The sequence below is a fragment of the Chrysemys picta genome, chromosome 7 (genome assembly GCF_011386835.1).
Source record: "Chrysemys picta bellii isolate R12L10 chromosome 7, ASM1138683v2, whole genome shotgun sequence".
NCBI classification, from domain to species: Eukaryota; Metazoa; Chordata; order Testudines; family Emydidae; genus Chrysemys; species Chrysemys picta.
The window spans coordinates 64,600,002-64,616,080 of record NC_088797.1 but is presented as its reverse complement, the minus strand read 5'-3'; the positions used below and the strand labels follow the sequence as shown (position 1 = coordinate 64,616,080).

General features: G+C 39.0%; 1 protein-coding gene across 2 annotated transcripts in view; it reads right to left on the bottom strand.

Annotated features, from left to right (window-relative positions):
- The window catches only part of ADK (adenosine kinase), a 552,513-nt gene that overhangs the window by 65,342 nt on the left and 471,092 nt on the right, over positions 1–16,079 (bottom strand). For both annotated transcript variants that reach the window (XM_005278746.5, XM_005278747.5), the window contains exons 8-9: positions 14,570–14,605; positions 2,163–2,277 (exon numbers count right to left, since the gene is read on the bottom strand). In XM_005278746.5, coding sequence (XP_005278803.2) covers positions 2,163–2,277; positions 14,570–14,605 — 151 coding nt within the window. The remainder of the gene's footprint in view (positions 1–2,162; positions 2,278–14,569; positions 14,606–16,079) is intronic.

Here is a 16,079-nt window from a genome sequence, read left to right as displayed (position 1 = left end):
CCAGGAAGTTCCTTTTGTCATGCTCAGCTGGTCAAAACCTGACTAAAGTTATTTAATTGCAGTCTAAAGTAGGAGCTCTCCACTAGCATGTTCAAACCCATGGCTGGCTAACTGCCTCCTTTTCCTTGCAAATATTCTTTTAACCTCTGACCAAACTCTTCCTGAATATCTGATCTCTTCAGAAAGGCATTAGAATAAACTTCACCACAACTGACCCCTGTGAACCTGTATTAATTGTCTTTTATGCAGTAAAGAAGAGAGGCTTGATTTGTACACTCAGATATTGTTCAGTGCAGCAATCTTTCCAATGATCACAAACACTCTACAATGCAGGGTTTAAAACACAACGAGCCCTAATTAGTGTTGAAATAACCGTGTTAGCACTGCCCTATGCCATTCTGTGGTGTCACTATATGCTAAATCAAGGGACACATTTTCCTTCTATCCTTCATTAGTAGTTTAAAGCTAGGAGGTGGGAAAAGGCTGATCCATATTCAAGGAGGGGGGGAGGGACAATAACAAATTGGTATCTCTTTTGAGAATTGCCCCACAGGCCAAGCATTTTTATGTTCTTAATCATTATTAAATGACTTAACATGACACACAGAGCCTGGCAAATGATTGCATCCTGACATGAGAACGAATTACAAATGAAATGAAAGATCAAGCTGTATTAAAGGACTGCCTCTGGGAAATGAAAATCTTTAATTCTCTTTTATTATTGACATTTATTTGGCTGCCATGAATAACAACATAGCAAAGAGATTCAGCTATGCTTGTGCACTGAATAGTTTATCCCAGGGCTCAAAACTGCCTTAACATTTATCATGTTTGCTTTTGTAGCTGACACCACTGCATACCCTCTCTATCCATCTTGCATTTATCATGCATACGAAGTGCATTCTCTAATTTAAGTTCATTTTCATAGGGAACAAACAGCTAAGATTAGCACGTGTCAGTTCTCAAATAAGCTCCCAGTTGTAAAAATATCAAAGAATGGATTAATGGATTTGTTAACAACTCCAGTTTAAAGAATAAAATAAATACACAGTGAAAATTAAATAAGAGCACAGGAGGGTTACATGTAAGATTTAGGTTTACCACCATTATTACTAACTTATGTATAAAAACATTTTTACTGCTATTTTTTAGCCAACCGTACAAAGCTTAGGTGGAGCATCTCCATATGGACCATTCAAATACTGCAGTGATTTTCCGGAAGCAAAGCTGTCATGCTTGCAAGACAAGACAGACATATCCAACTCTGAACCTGTGTTGTTTGAAAGCAGTTTGTGGCTAACAAATTACGAGAAGAAATAATCTAAAAAACTGAAATAATTTAGATTTCTCCTAAGAACAAACTGTAAGGTAGTGACATATTTACTTGGAGCCCGATCCTGCAGTCCTGGCCTCACAGGAGGCACTCAGCACCTAACAGAACCAGACCCTTAATTAATACCTTACCTTGTGCAGGAATTAATGACTAAAATGGCTTGCAATAGCACGTGGCAGTACTTGTATTATTTAATCTAGGAAGTATAGGTGGACAAATTAAAGTGCCCGCTAAAAGGCAGGCAGTCATGTTTGTAATGCTTAAATCTGTGTGTCCCATATCATTATTTCAAACAGCAAAGGCCACTCATATCCCAGCTAGAACACCTTTTTCCACCTATTCTTTTGAGAATGGAAGAGCAGGCAGCTGAGAAAAGCTAGAAGTGAGACTGTCTGTTCAAAGCAAAAAAGACTGGAAATTCACTTAGTGCTGGATTTCACTTCCTCATTTTCACAATTGCTTAAATGTACTATACTGTTGCAGCAGCTGTTCCCAACAAGTATAGCGTGTTCTTGTTTGCAGCAAAGATGGCTTTGCAGATAAAATCTGAAGTCATAAAAAGCAGAGTAAAACCAATTGGAGAAATGTTTTAGATCTATGTTATAAAGTAACTTAAGATATCCATAACTAAGCTGTTAGACATTACTGTGAAATAATAACTTCTGACCGTTAGGGCATTTAAGGGGTTAAAAATATGAGAAACATTTATTAAGATAAAATCAGGGAAAGACAAGTACTTTGAATACAATTTGACAGTTATTATTTATAAAATGAATACATGATTTAATACGTATATATTCTGTATAACAATACAGCTTAAAAAAGGTACCTGTAGCCATTATAGTGTCCTCTTTCCCTTGGGTGAAGACTACAATTCGTTGCCTTTTAGGGTTCACCTTTGGCAGGGCTTGTGTCTTCTGGGCTATCTCTTTAATATCTTCCGTCTATTAATAGAAAGAGAGAAAAAATTCTTGTAACCAGCACAGCAGAGCACTGAAAGATTAGGACTTTATTAGCAGATCAAAGATTTATCCTCTTACGACTAGATAATAAAATAGACTTCATTGTCTGTTGAGAAAGATTTTTAAGAGGAAGAATACTTCATTCTCTTAAAGGTTTATGTAGTATCAAGAGGCCATTGGCTATAATCTTGGAAGTGATACTGGAGCTATACCAATTGCTATAATGCAGAGCCTAATGAAAGAATTACACAGCATTTTTTAATTGGCAATTTCTATTAATTTTCCGTGCTTTGGCTAAATTCTAACCTTATCCCACATAAAATTACAAATAAAATGAGAAAGAGAATAACTCAGAAAATCTCATGGCTTGATTCTCTTCCAACGTACGGAGGTTTTACACTGGTGTAACAGCACTGATTCAATGGAATTATGGCTGATTTACACCAGTGTAATTCAAGGAGAATCAGGTCCTTGCTGTTTCTCTAAACACTTTCAAGGGACTACAAATCTCCACACCATATTGTATATATGTAGGAACATAGAAATTGCCAAATTAGCTCAGACTAGTGGTCCATCCATTCCAGTATCCTATCTCTGATAGTGGCCAGTATAAGATGCAAGAAACCCAGTAACTGACAATTATGGAATGACCAGCCTTTAGGAATCCTTCCTAATCCCATCTGTTGGTGGTTGTCCTATGGGCTGAAGCACAAGAGTTTCTATTCCTATTTTTTAAAATCTTATCTAATGTAAATGTTCTCATTATCCATATACAGGTCTAATCATTTTTTTAATGCTATGGTACTGAGCTTTTGGTCTCAAAGATATTCTACGTCAATGAATTCCACCAGTTAATGTGTTAAAAGTATTTTCTTTCATCAGTTACAAAATATGTTGCCTTTCAATTTCACAGAATGCCCTTTTGTATCTAAATTATGAGAGCATCAATAACAAAATGAACATGCTTTCTCTGTGCCATTCATTATGTCCCTTCTTATTTATATCTAGGTGTGCAAGGATTAAATTTCTATCGGTAAATGTCAATTTCACCATACATATGCAAACCAATGAAAAGATATTGCCATTAATAATAATAGAAATTTACAGGTAGGCAAAGTAAGAAAAATGCTGCTTTAGAACTTATTAGAGTTTGATTTAAGGATATGTAGTATACTATGCAGTATATTTATTATAAAATCATGAATGGTATGGAGAAAGTGAATAAGGAAGTGTTATTTACTACTTCATGTAACTCAAGAACCAGGGATCACACAACAAATTAATAGACAGCAGGTGTAAAACAAACAAAAGGAAGTACTTCTTCTCACAATGCACAGTCAACCTGTGGAACTCATTGCCAGAGGATGTTGTGAAGGCCAAAACTATAATGGGCTTCAAAAAAGAATTAGATAAGTTAATGGAGGATAGATCCATCAATGGGTATTAGACAAAATGGTCAAGGATACAATGCCATGCTCTTGGTGTCCCTAGCCTCTGACTGCCAGAAGCTGGGAGTGGACCATACGGGATGGATCACTTGATGATTGCCTGTTCTGTTCATTTCCTCTGAATCACCTGACACCGGCCGCTGTCGGAAGCCAGGACACTGGGCTAGATGGACCACTGGTTTGACCTTATGGTCGTTCTTATGTACTTTGTATATTTTGATATGTGATGTTGACACTTTGTATTTTAACATTTATAAAGCTTTACGTTTTTGAATATCAACATATACTATCTGACAATCCCCCCAAATAATTTTCAGAATCTGTGAAAATTTAAATTGATAAAAATTAAAAAAAAGCTTGACGCTCCAAAATTTCAAGCAACTGTGAACATTTTAATTAATAAAAATAAAACAATGCTTAAAATAATCAATATTAGCCATTAAAATGATAACAAAATAAAAACGGAATTCTGCCAAAACCTATTTATAGCCTCTCTAAACTAAACAGTCTCAGTCTTTCCTATCTGCCTTTATATGGAAGTGACTGGAATTGAACTCAGCAAGTTTGGTGAGGGTAGACTGTTTGTTAATGTAATATCATTATACACCTCTACCTCGATATAATGCGACCCGATATAACACGAATTCGGATACAATGCGGTAAAGCAGTGCTCCAGGGGGGCGGGGCTGCGCACTCCGATGGATCAAAGCAAGTTCAATATAACGTGGTTTCACCTATAACGCGGTACGATTTTTTGGATCCCGAGGACAGCGTTATATCGAGGTAGAGGTGTAATATTTTCAGTATCATTTTCTGCCCCATTCTTTCTTCTCCCTTTTATTTATTTTAAACCACCACTGTATATTGAGCAGCAGTTTTCATAGAGCCGTCCACAGTGGCTCCCTCAAGACTTTTACTTGAGTGGTTACAGTTCATTTAGAATCTAGCAATGTATGAGTATTTCAAATTATACCTTCCTATGTTCATTATCATGTACGTCAATAATGAATTTAATTTCACTTAGATTTGTTAGATCCTTCAAAGTTGTCCATATCCTTAGACTCATAGACTTTAAGGCCAGAAGGGATCATCATGATCATCTAGTCAGACCTCCTGTATGTTACAGGCCACAGAACCTCACCCACCCACTCCCGTAACAGACCCCTACCCTCCGTCTGAGTGACTGATGTCCTCAATTCATGGTTTAAAGACCCCAAGTTACAGAGACTCCACCATTTACACTAATTTTCTGCCAATCCGACCCAGGGAAAAATTCCTTCCTGACCCCAAATATGGCAATCAGTTAGACCATGAGCATGTGGACAAGACCCAGCAGCCAAACACCTGGGAAAGAATTCTCGGTGGTAACTCAGAGCCCTCCCCATCTAGCATCCCATCACCAGACATTGGAAATATTTGCTGCTAGTAGTCACAGATCAGCTACATGCCATTGTAGGCAGTCTCATCATACCCTCCCTCCGTAAACTTACCAAGCTCAGTCTTGAAGCCAGTTAGTTTTTTTTGTCCCCACTGTTCCCCTTGGAAGGCTGTTCCAGAACGTCACTCCTCTGATGGTTAGAAACTAATTTCTAATTTTGAGCATAAACTTGTTGATGGCCAATTTATATCCATTTGTTCTTGTGCTTAACTTAAATAACTCCTCTCCTTCCCCGGTATTTATCCCTCTGATTTATTTATAGAGAGAAATCATATCTCCCCTCAACCTTCTTTTGGTTAGGCTAAACAAGACAAGTCTCCTCTTTAGTATTGGGTAGCTTAAATAATTTTTGGCCAGATTTTACTATTTACTGGGGGTGGGGAGTGGGGGGAAGCGGGAGGGGGCAGGCAGATAGTTTCCATTCTGTTTTACCAATTAAGGTAAGTGTCTAAGCCACGCTTACATGACCATGTAACTGTCTCAGTTTATGCAGGTTTTATCATGTGTCTTGTCCTGGCTTTCTAATTCAGAACTAACTTCCTAGATGATTGTAGTGGGCATAATTGAGACCAGGATCGTAACTAAAATTATTACTACATACTTGTCAACTGCATTATTTTGGTCAGGGCTACCCTGTGTTTTTGAAATCTAGTTTTGGATGTTTATAGTCCCTGCCAATGTCACAGGAAGGTTATATAATTTTTAAAACTGGCCTCTTACTAGTAGACTATGCCATCCTGAGTGGGTGGGAGGTCTCTAGCTGCCTTTGCTCCCCAAACTCCTTATAATAGCTGCTGTCTGCTGGAGTATCCAAAAATGATCCAGAGCAGAAAGCATATGAGGCAGTAAGAGGGCAACCAGACAAGCAGTAGCTGCTTCTGCCCTGCCCGCATAGTGCCAGCCCCTCTTAATGTATAAAAGATAAATATGGAAAGAGAGAAAAGAGGTGGTGGTTGGCTTACCCAGATGGGAGGAAAGATGCAGGGTGACATGCAGGGACACTGGGAGAAGGGAACACAGAAATTGGAAGATAACCTTCCCTACCAGAAAGGCAAATGGGAGGAGTCCCACATCTCTCCTGGTTGAGGGAGGAAGACAGAAAGGCCACATTGCACTATTCTCCAGGAAAAGAAGGATGAGATGAACCATGAAGATGCCAAAGAAGGAACTGGGCCTGCTCTTCTCCTGTAAAGATGCTATAGTACTTCTCCTTAAGAAGATAACTGCAAGTGGTGGATAGGAGATGTTTGGGGCCAGAGAATAGCAGGCCTACATTGGTTGAGACAAATATCCCAAGCTACTAGATGTTTTTATCTAAATCCTGAACCTTTAGAGGCCATGAAGAGAGCCATGAAGGAGGAGAGAATAAAGCATCAGAGAGCTCAAGGAAAATAAGGCTAGAAAAGAGGCTATTCGATTTAACTAGGAAGTGGTCCCTAGTGACAATCGTTAGAGAGTTCATAGTAAAGAGGATGAAGGAATCAGAGAATTTGAAGACATTTGGAATAAACTAACTTGCTCAGACTTTAGAGCCAAAGGAAACGAGAATGACAGGCTATAGTTTGAGAAAATGGTGTGATCAAGAGAGAATTTCTTCAGGGTGAGGGATTACAAGGGTGTCCTTGAAAGCAGAGAGGAAGGACCCAAGGGAAAAAAGATTAGTTGAGGATGAAGGTAAAGGAGGAAATGAAAGACAGTAAGATAAAGCACAAGTTTTCAAGTAGATCTAACTATACGGGAAGCTAGAAGTAGGAGTAATAAGCTGTCTTTGAGATACACAGAAACAAAAAAACATTGTACAAAAGTCAGAATTTCAAACCAGGGTAATTTAGTGTCCTGTAACTATTCCTGCAACCTTTGAATAAAATTGGACATTATCTTTTCCCTTGAGAATAAATCAGTTAATTTTCAGGTCAAATTAATCTTCCACACCAAAGTTATTGGGAAATGAGAGGGGAACTAAAATGGGGCCTTATAACAGAAGATGGTTATAATTTTAATGTGGGAAAGTCCTTCACCTCTCCACAGTCTAGCTTAGTCTGATCATTATGTACTGCTTTATTTTGAAGTGTGGTTGTGGTATTTTGTGTCACGTGGTTCAGCCATATGAAAGACAAATGACAAGTGAGGGTTTCAGCTGTGGCATGCCTTTCAAGTCCCTGTAAGATGCTACCTTCCCTCAAGTTTGTATAAGTAGTTTCTATTCAGCAAAATTATTCCATACATATTATTTTGAAATACCTGTAGCAAAGATTATTTCCTACTTTTATTGGTACCTTGCATTGGATTATATTTGAATTCTTATCCAGAGCACTGTTCTGAATCCCTTACTCCCTTACATATATGGGTGAGTGCAAACATATCATTGCTTTATGGTCCCAAAGTATCTAAAAGAGTGTCATAAATCCACATGATGCCTCCAAATGCTGGATTTTACATTTGGATTTGGCTCTGGCTTAGCTAGGGAGATATAAAAATCACACAGGGGCAGGCAATTCCCTATTGAATAAGGCATCTGAGGAGGCTCACAGGCTTCATTTACTTAATCAAGTAAGGAGAACATATTGCACTTCAGAAACATATGTCAGATATGCTGAATAACAGGTACATAGAGTTGAAACCTCCCACAGTTGGTCAAACAAAGCCTCCAATTCTTTATCTCTGAATATATGTACATTAAATATAATGGGACTAGTTCAGACCTGGCTTAAGCAGGCTTAAATCCATTGAAATTAATGGAGTTGTGCCCACAAACATCAAGGCTGAATTTGGTCCAATACATCTAAAGTAATGGTTTGGGATTTTTTTGGAGATCTGCAGTATTCTAGGAGACCAACAGTTTTGTGTGGAGGCGGCTACTAGTAATACACATTGTCAAAGGGGGGATGGCCCTTATAAAGGTCCCAGCCCACCCGTGAAAGAACTAATTTGATTAATCAAGTAGAAAGACTGAAGCAAGTCGTGACTAAATCAGGACTCTGGGAAGGAAAACAGAGGCTTGTGATCAGTCACTGGGGCAACTACAGACCAAAACTGCAGGCTGAGAGAGCCTCCTGCTGTGGTCCCCAGGGAAGGGAGTTGTGGATCTCTTTGTTTTTCATTTCAAATGGCAAAGAAAGCAGGCCAAGTGATGCATCTTCTCCACGTGCTCAGAGAGCAGGAAGGGAGTCCCTCAGCGTAGAAGGACTGTGCCCAGCTTAGGCTGGGTAGAAGAGTTTGGGTATTTGTTTTTTTGGAACTTTGTGATAATGAAGGGCTGTTGCTGGATGAGACAGACTGTGTGGCATTATTCATAGACCCCGAAGTGGGGAAACAGAGGCAGGGACCCGCAGAGTGACCTCAGGTCACAAGGGGGAGCTCAGGAGGTGGCTGCCCTGTTACACACATATTATCCTAGTATCAGGGGGTAGTCGTGTTAGTCTGTATCTACAAAAACAACAAGGAGTCTGGTGGCACCTTAAAGACTAACAGATTTATTTGGGCATAAGCTTTCGTGGGTAAAAACCTCACTTCTTCAGATGCACCTTAAGAAGTGAGGTTTTTACCCATGAAAGCTTATGCCCAAATAAATCTGTTAGTCTTTAAGGTGCCACCAGACTCCTTGTTGTTTTTGTACATATTATCCTATTTTACTATATATGTTTTTCACATATAGCTCTAAGATTAGAACTGAGCCCTAAGTTTTCTATGAAGATAAAATGGTACTTCCTAAATCCCTAGATAAAATTAGCAAAAAGCTATCAGCCATTATACAGGACTAACCCACAAAGCCTGGTGTAACATTCTAATTCTCCATTTAACTTACTTGAAAACAGATCTATTGCAAGGCAGGTTTCTCGGCAGCAGTACTACTTCATGGTAGAACCAGGCCTGAGAGTAAGATTGGGACAAATACTTGTGGCTATGCAGACCTTGTAATGCATTGCTGGGGATGAAGCACTGACTTCAGAGGGAGCACACACTACTCATTTAGTAGTGCACTTAGGGCTGGTCTACACTGGCGGGGGGGGATCGATCCAAGAATAGCGTAGCTGAAGTCGAAGTATCTTGGATCGAATTACCTGGTGTCCACATGGCGCGGGATTGACGGCTGCGGCTCCCCCGTCGACTGCGCTACCGCCGCTTGCTCTGGAGGAGTTCCAGAGTCGACGGTGAGCGCGTTCGGGGATCTATATATTGTGTCTTAACGAGATGCGATATTTTGATCCCGGATCAATCGATTGCTACTCGCCGATATGGCGGATAGTGAAGACGTACCCGTAGCAAAAAATTCATGCAGTAAGCAGTTATTGATGTGCTACTGGAGGAAGCCATACATTAGAGGTCAAGTTCCACCTACAATTAATATAGCTGAATGTGGGGTAGGAGATAAAGGCAGGAAATGGTGGCCTTAGAATACAGTGGTGGATGAAAACTCATTGATATTTCCTTCAAGTGAGACAGAAGATCATCTAACTCGATAAACTGGAGCTGGAGTACATCCCAAAGAGTCCTTCAAATGTGATCTTTCTTAGCAGCATTTTTGTGATTTTTATCATAGAGCTAAAGATCTTCCTCTATTTCTGGCACAAAGCAACAGGATATTTCCATGTAAAAGTATAAGTTTATTGAAAATGACTAAATTGTGTTTTTTCTTTCTTTAAACCTGGTCCTTTAAAAACTTTACAGACATATGCAATTGAATATATATTTAAAGAAGCATTTTGTCTAATACAAGTCCTAAAAGTATAAAGCTGCTTTGCAGCTAAAAATGCAGTAGATATGAAAAACTCTAGTTATAACTAATTTCCAGTGCTAAATCACCCTTGTGAAACTTTTAGATAAAGTATCTTAATTTTAAGTTCTTAGCAAGACTATCATTTAAATCAAATACTCAACAATATGTAGGAAGAAAGCATGTAGGAACAAAATCAGAAAGGCTAAGGCACAAAATGAGTTACGCCTAGCAAGGGATATAAAAGGCAATAAGAAGAGGTTTTTAAATACATTAGGAGCAAGAGAAAGACAAAGAACAGGGTAGGTCCTCTACTTAGTGGGGAAGGAGAGCTAATAACTGATGACATCAAGAAAGCTGTGGTGCTTAATGCCTATTTTGCTTCAGTCGTCACTAAAAAGGTTAATTAATATTATCAGCAAGGGGGAAAGAATGTAAGCCAAAATAGGGAAAGAATAGGTTAAATAATATTTAGATAAATTAGATGTATTCAAGTCGGCAGCTCCTGATGAAATTAATCAGAAGGTACATAAGGAACTAGCTGAAGCAATCTCAGAACCACTAGCTACTATCTTTCTCCTGGGGGATGGGTGAGGTCCTAGAAGACTGAAGAAGAGCAAACATAATACCTATCTTTAAAAAGTGGAACAAAGAGGACACAAGGAACTATAGACCAGCCATCCTAATTTTGATACCTGGAAAGATACTGGCACAAATTATTAAACAATCAACTTGCAAGCACCTGGAGGATAGTACGGTTATAAGGAATAGCCAGCATGGTTTCCTCAAAAACAAATTATGCCAAAATAACCTAATTTCCTTTTTTGACAGAGTTACTGGCCTACTGAATAAGCGGGAAGCAGTAGATGTGATATATCTTGATTTTAGGAAGGCTTTTGACTGAGTCCCACATGACATTCTCATAAGCAAACTAAAGAAATGTGGTCTAGAAGAAATTACTATAAGATGGGTGCAAAATTGGTTGAAAGACCAGAGTATTTATCAATGGTTAGCTGTCAAACTGACAGGGTGCATCTAGTGGGGTCTCTCAGGAGTCAGGCCTAGATCTGGTGCTATTCAATATTTTCATTAATGATTTGGATAATAGAATGGAGAGCATGCTTATAAAATTTGCTGAGGACACCAAGCCCGGAAGGGTTGCAAGCACTTTGGAGGACAAGATTATAATTCAAAATAACCCTGACAAATTGAAAAACTGGTCTGAAATCAACGAGATCAGCGGTTCTCAAACTTTAGCAACCCGAGGACCCCCATTTTGATTTTAATTTTTTTCCCACGGACCTGCAAGCCCCCCGGCTCAGCCCCAGGCCCTGCCCCCACTCCACTCCTTCCCCCAAGGCTCCACCCCCACCTCGTCCCACCCCTGCTCCGTCCCTCCCCCCTCCTCTTCCCCGCCTCTTTCTGCCCCCTCCCCGAGAGTACCCCACCCCCACTCCTCACCCTCCTTTCCAGCACCTCCTGCGTGCTGGTGAACAGCTGTTCCACCATGTGCAAGAGGTACTGGGAGAGAGGGGGAGCAGTTGATCAGCGGGGCCCGTGGACCACAGTTTGAGAACGTTGAACAAGATGAAATTCAGAGACGATAAGTGCAAAGCACTTCACTGAGGAAGGAAAAATCAAATGCACAACTACAAAATGGGGAATAACAAGCTAGAGGGTAGTACTGCTGAAAAGGATCTGGGGGTTACAAATGGATCACAAACTGAGTCAAAAATCTGATGCAGTTGTGAAAAAGGCTAATATTCTGGGGGGGGGGGGGAAGGGGGTGTTAACAGGAGTGTTGTACATAAGACATAGGAAGCAACTGTCCTACTCTGCTTGGCACTGATGAGGCCTCAGCTGGGAGTACTGTGGCCCACTCTGGGTGCCACACTTTAGGAAAGATGTGGACAAATTGGAAAGAATCCAGAGAGAGCAACAAAAATAACAAAAAGTTTAGAAAACTTGACCTATGAGGAAAGGTTAAAAAAAATTGGCATGTTTAGTCTTAAGAAAAGAAGACTGAGGGAGGACCTGATAACAGTCTTCCAATCTGTTGAGAGCTACTATAAAGAATAATGTGATCAGTTGTTCTCCTTGTCCACTGAAGGTAGGACAAGAAGCAATGGGCTTAATCTGCAGCAAGGGAGATTAGGTTGGATATTACGAAAAACTTTCTAACTACAAAGGTAGTTAAGCTCTGAAACAGGCTACCAAGGGAGGCTGTGGAAACCCCATCACTGAAGGTTTTAAAAACTGTTTGGACAAGCACGTGTCAGGGATGGTCTAGGTTTACTTGGTCCTGCCACAGCACGGGGGGCTGGACCTGATGCCTTCTTGAGGTCCCATTCAGCCCTACATTTCTATGATTCTAATAGTCCATTATCTACTTGAAAAATATTCTCTGTTTTTTGCTCTGTCCAACTCCAGTTCTTATCTTATTCTCCAGTACTCTTCAAGCTGTCTCTTCTCACTGCAAATCACTGTATCCATTTTAGAAATTGAGTTCTTCTTTAAAAAAATTATGCAAAATTTACAAAGAAACAAAAAAATAGAATGTCATGTATAATACTTGACTCAGGACTGACCTTTCCTCATGCCTAAACAATGGTTATTTCTCCAAACATTCTGGTATAGTTACAAACAGCTAGTCTATCCATTTCTTTTTACATTACACTTGTTTTTAAGTCTGGTTAGTTTACACTGTGCTTTATTCACAGAAGTACAAAACTCTCCAGCAGGCATTTCCAAATTACTCTGTGCTGTCCAAAGCAAGCTCTGAAAACATTCTCAAATAGCAGCGGCTTGGCTCAGCTTTTTCTAGTTTGAGTCTCATTATGTTTTATTATTTATGAAACATCTAATGGAGGTTATTCTACCTTCCCTTGATATCCCTTTTTGGTGCTGGGATTTTTTTTTCAAACCAGAAGGGAAAACAATAGAGCGGACACTTATCAATTTTTATATATAACTGTCAGCAAACTTGACATGTTAGTTATTGCCAAGCATGGGGCCAATAAGAGATAAGATCATAATCATTGTGCACTTTACCAATGTGCTCTAATCAAATGTGGCAGATTTAGGATGTTCAGAAAAAAACTATGCTAGAATCTCTAAGCAAACACTAATGGAAAGGTTAATATGATGGTGGTTAGTGGACACCAGCAAAAGTGGTTTGAATTTAAACCAGGCACATTCAAAATCTTTAGCTCAAGGTGGCAATAAAAATATATAATGGTAGGCTTAATATACTACTTCCTCTCTTTTTTTTTATTGTCTAGCTACTACTGGGTCCCAGTAATTTGTTACACTACATGTGATACTTGGAAGCATCTGCAAAATTCATTTAGTTGACAGAATAAATCGAAAATGTATTTTTATGCTAACAATACAGATTATACAAATGAAACCTGACAGTGATAAAATGTCTAGATTTCTACAAAGCAACTGCAAGAATTTATGACACATACATTGAAATGGGGCAGCCCACAGTTTTAATATCCAAAACATTGATATACCTGCTAGTGAATGATCTTAAAGAAAACTAAATTGGGGAACAAAAGATAAAAATCTTTCCCTCTTCTTTTGTACATAATCAGACCCACATAAAAGTCGCATGTTCTCAAATTAACCGGTGGGGTCCTAACTGTGCTGCTCTTATTAATGCAAATGGGAGCTGAAGAGTCAAAGCTCTATCTATACATTTGCACTGAGAACATATTACTTTAAGTGGGTCTGATTCCCATTAAAAAGTGCTGAAAGGGATTTACATGTGCTCTGTGCTGCAATTTACATTTCAGTAGGATCACTTAACTATCAGTAAAATTAGTACAGTTGTCGTCACAATAATTATAGTGTTTAAGAACTGCACATTTGGAGATGGCACCATAGTCCTATAGCTGATAACTCTCCTGATCAAGTTACTGTATCTGAATTTAGACAGTGAGAAACTATAAAACAGCTTAGTTATTCAAATAAATACATCAAGGTGATAAAGTAGAAATCAAAAGCGCTGAAAAATCACTGTAAAATCAACAGTGTTTACTTCAAGAAAGAGAGTGTTAAGTGAAGGATTGTACATTTTGGAGAACACAGATGGAAAACCAACTTGTGTGCGTGTGAAAACAAAAACGTAAACCACCCTTCCAAAAGATGCTGTTTGTAAAAGCAGGGTTCACATTAATCAGTTCCTAACCATTTTATTTACAACCTTTCTAAAATTCATTTGCATAATGATAATCCGCATGTGGCAGGGTTTAAGTTATTTAAACGGTGTTATATTTCACTATTTAGTCTTGCTTCACCACTGCTTTAGCAGCGAATCCTTATGGAGTGTAATGCAGCTAATGAGATAGCTTTTTAACTGAACAAACTGACAGGTCCCATATCTGCAGAGGCAGCTTGAAACCGTGCCCAACCTCTCGGCTTCCCAAGAGGCTTTTCAAAATTCAATAAATAACATCTGTAGGCGATGTTGGGTGCAGACCTAGCAGAGTGCGTCATAACACTGAGCTGGCAGAACAAAGAAACCATGACGACTGCCAAGTTTCCATGGCAACCACTGCGAGGCTTGGAGAGTATAATAGCACATCAATCACTGTCCAAAAGAACTTCATTATCAGCAAGAAAAAAACCTTTAGGATCTGTTTAGTGTGCAATTGTGGGTTAACTCACCTCAAAACCTTGCTCTCTGGCAAAAGTGGCAGCTTCCTGAAATAATAAAAATAAAGAACAGTTAATTATAAAGTGCTAGATAATGAAGAAATAACACATTTTGAAACTCATTCAGGCAGTCTTCCGTTTACACAATTATCTCAATATATCCATATGCAGTTGCTCAATTTTGATACTTGCACTAAAAGGCTCCTCCTGCCCCATCCCCGGCAAGACAGCAGTATATTATCAACGGATTTCACAAGTTCAAATGAAGAAGGTGCAACGTATGTTTTTTCCCAAGCTGGCAAATTTACTTCTGGTTATAGTAACTTTAACAACCAACCAGGCATATGGCTTTAAGATACATTCTTAATTAAAAAGCATCATGTCCCTATTTGTCTATTAGACTTCAGGATATATAGGTTATTATGCCTTTTAAAAATCATTTGTCATTTACTGTGCATTAAAAAGATAGGATTAGATATTATTTAAACAAAATGAGATCAAATCTTTGTGGCAGAATCACATGAGCATTTTTAAATACTCTGATGTCTTAATCACAGCGTCAGGCACTGTAACTATGTTCCTTTCCTCAAAGAGCAGAAGAAACATCAGGAAACCACAATGTCCTTGTTTCTTACTTATGTTAACTGCTCCAGTCATATATTTTGTTTTTCCAATGAAAGCAGAGACATAGAGGATGATAACAATGTTATTTTCCTATCCACTTTCCACCTTAGCATAAGCAAATATTGCAGACAATTGTCAATAGTCTTTACACCTTAACTTGCCTTCTTCCAAAGTAACTTTGCCAAGTGATATTAATAGATGGATGGGTCTTGAGCTGGAATAGCGAAATGATCCAACTAAACTAAACCAACTACCATACCAAACCATTTAAGGCAGTGTGCCTAGACATACTATCAGTATCTCTAGCACAGCTTTTGGTAATGCTTCACTTTTAAGCAGTACACTGGGGAGGGAAAAATACACATTTGTGAACCTATATAATCTGCCATTTTTTTGACAATTTAAGAACTTGATGTGGATGCAATTTATTACAACAGTAAGGTCAGGTTAATAAAATGCGATAAGCTGAGAAGCACAACTCCTCGGGCTGCTCACTGCAGAAATATAAGGCTGCCCAGGTTAGTCTTAGCTGATGTTGACAGAAAAACTGAATCATGGTCCTGACAATTGGGTGCAGGCAAGGTTAGCCACTTTGACAATTTACTTACAATAGAATTCCTTCTTGTACATCACATAGTCAATGACATTTGCTAGCCAGGCTGTCAAGGAAGAGTGTAGGGTTCAAAGATATCATGCAGCGTTTCCTAAACCAGCATGTCATTAACAAAGCCTATGCTCATATGAAAAAAGGAGTCTGCAAGCTTCCACTATAAAGTGATGCACGTACAATGAACTGCAATACAATCAGGAAAGGCTTAGCTGGGACTGGGACACAGAAAAAGCAAAAATGAGAAAAATAGAGGAGTGATAAGCTGCACAGAGAATATGAAAATGAACT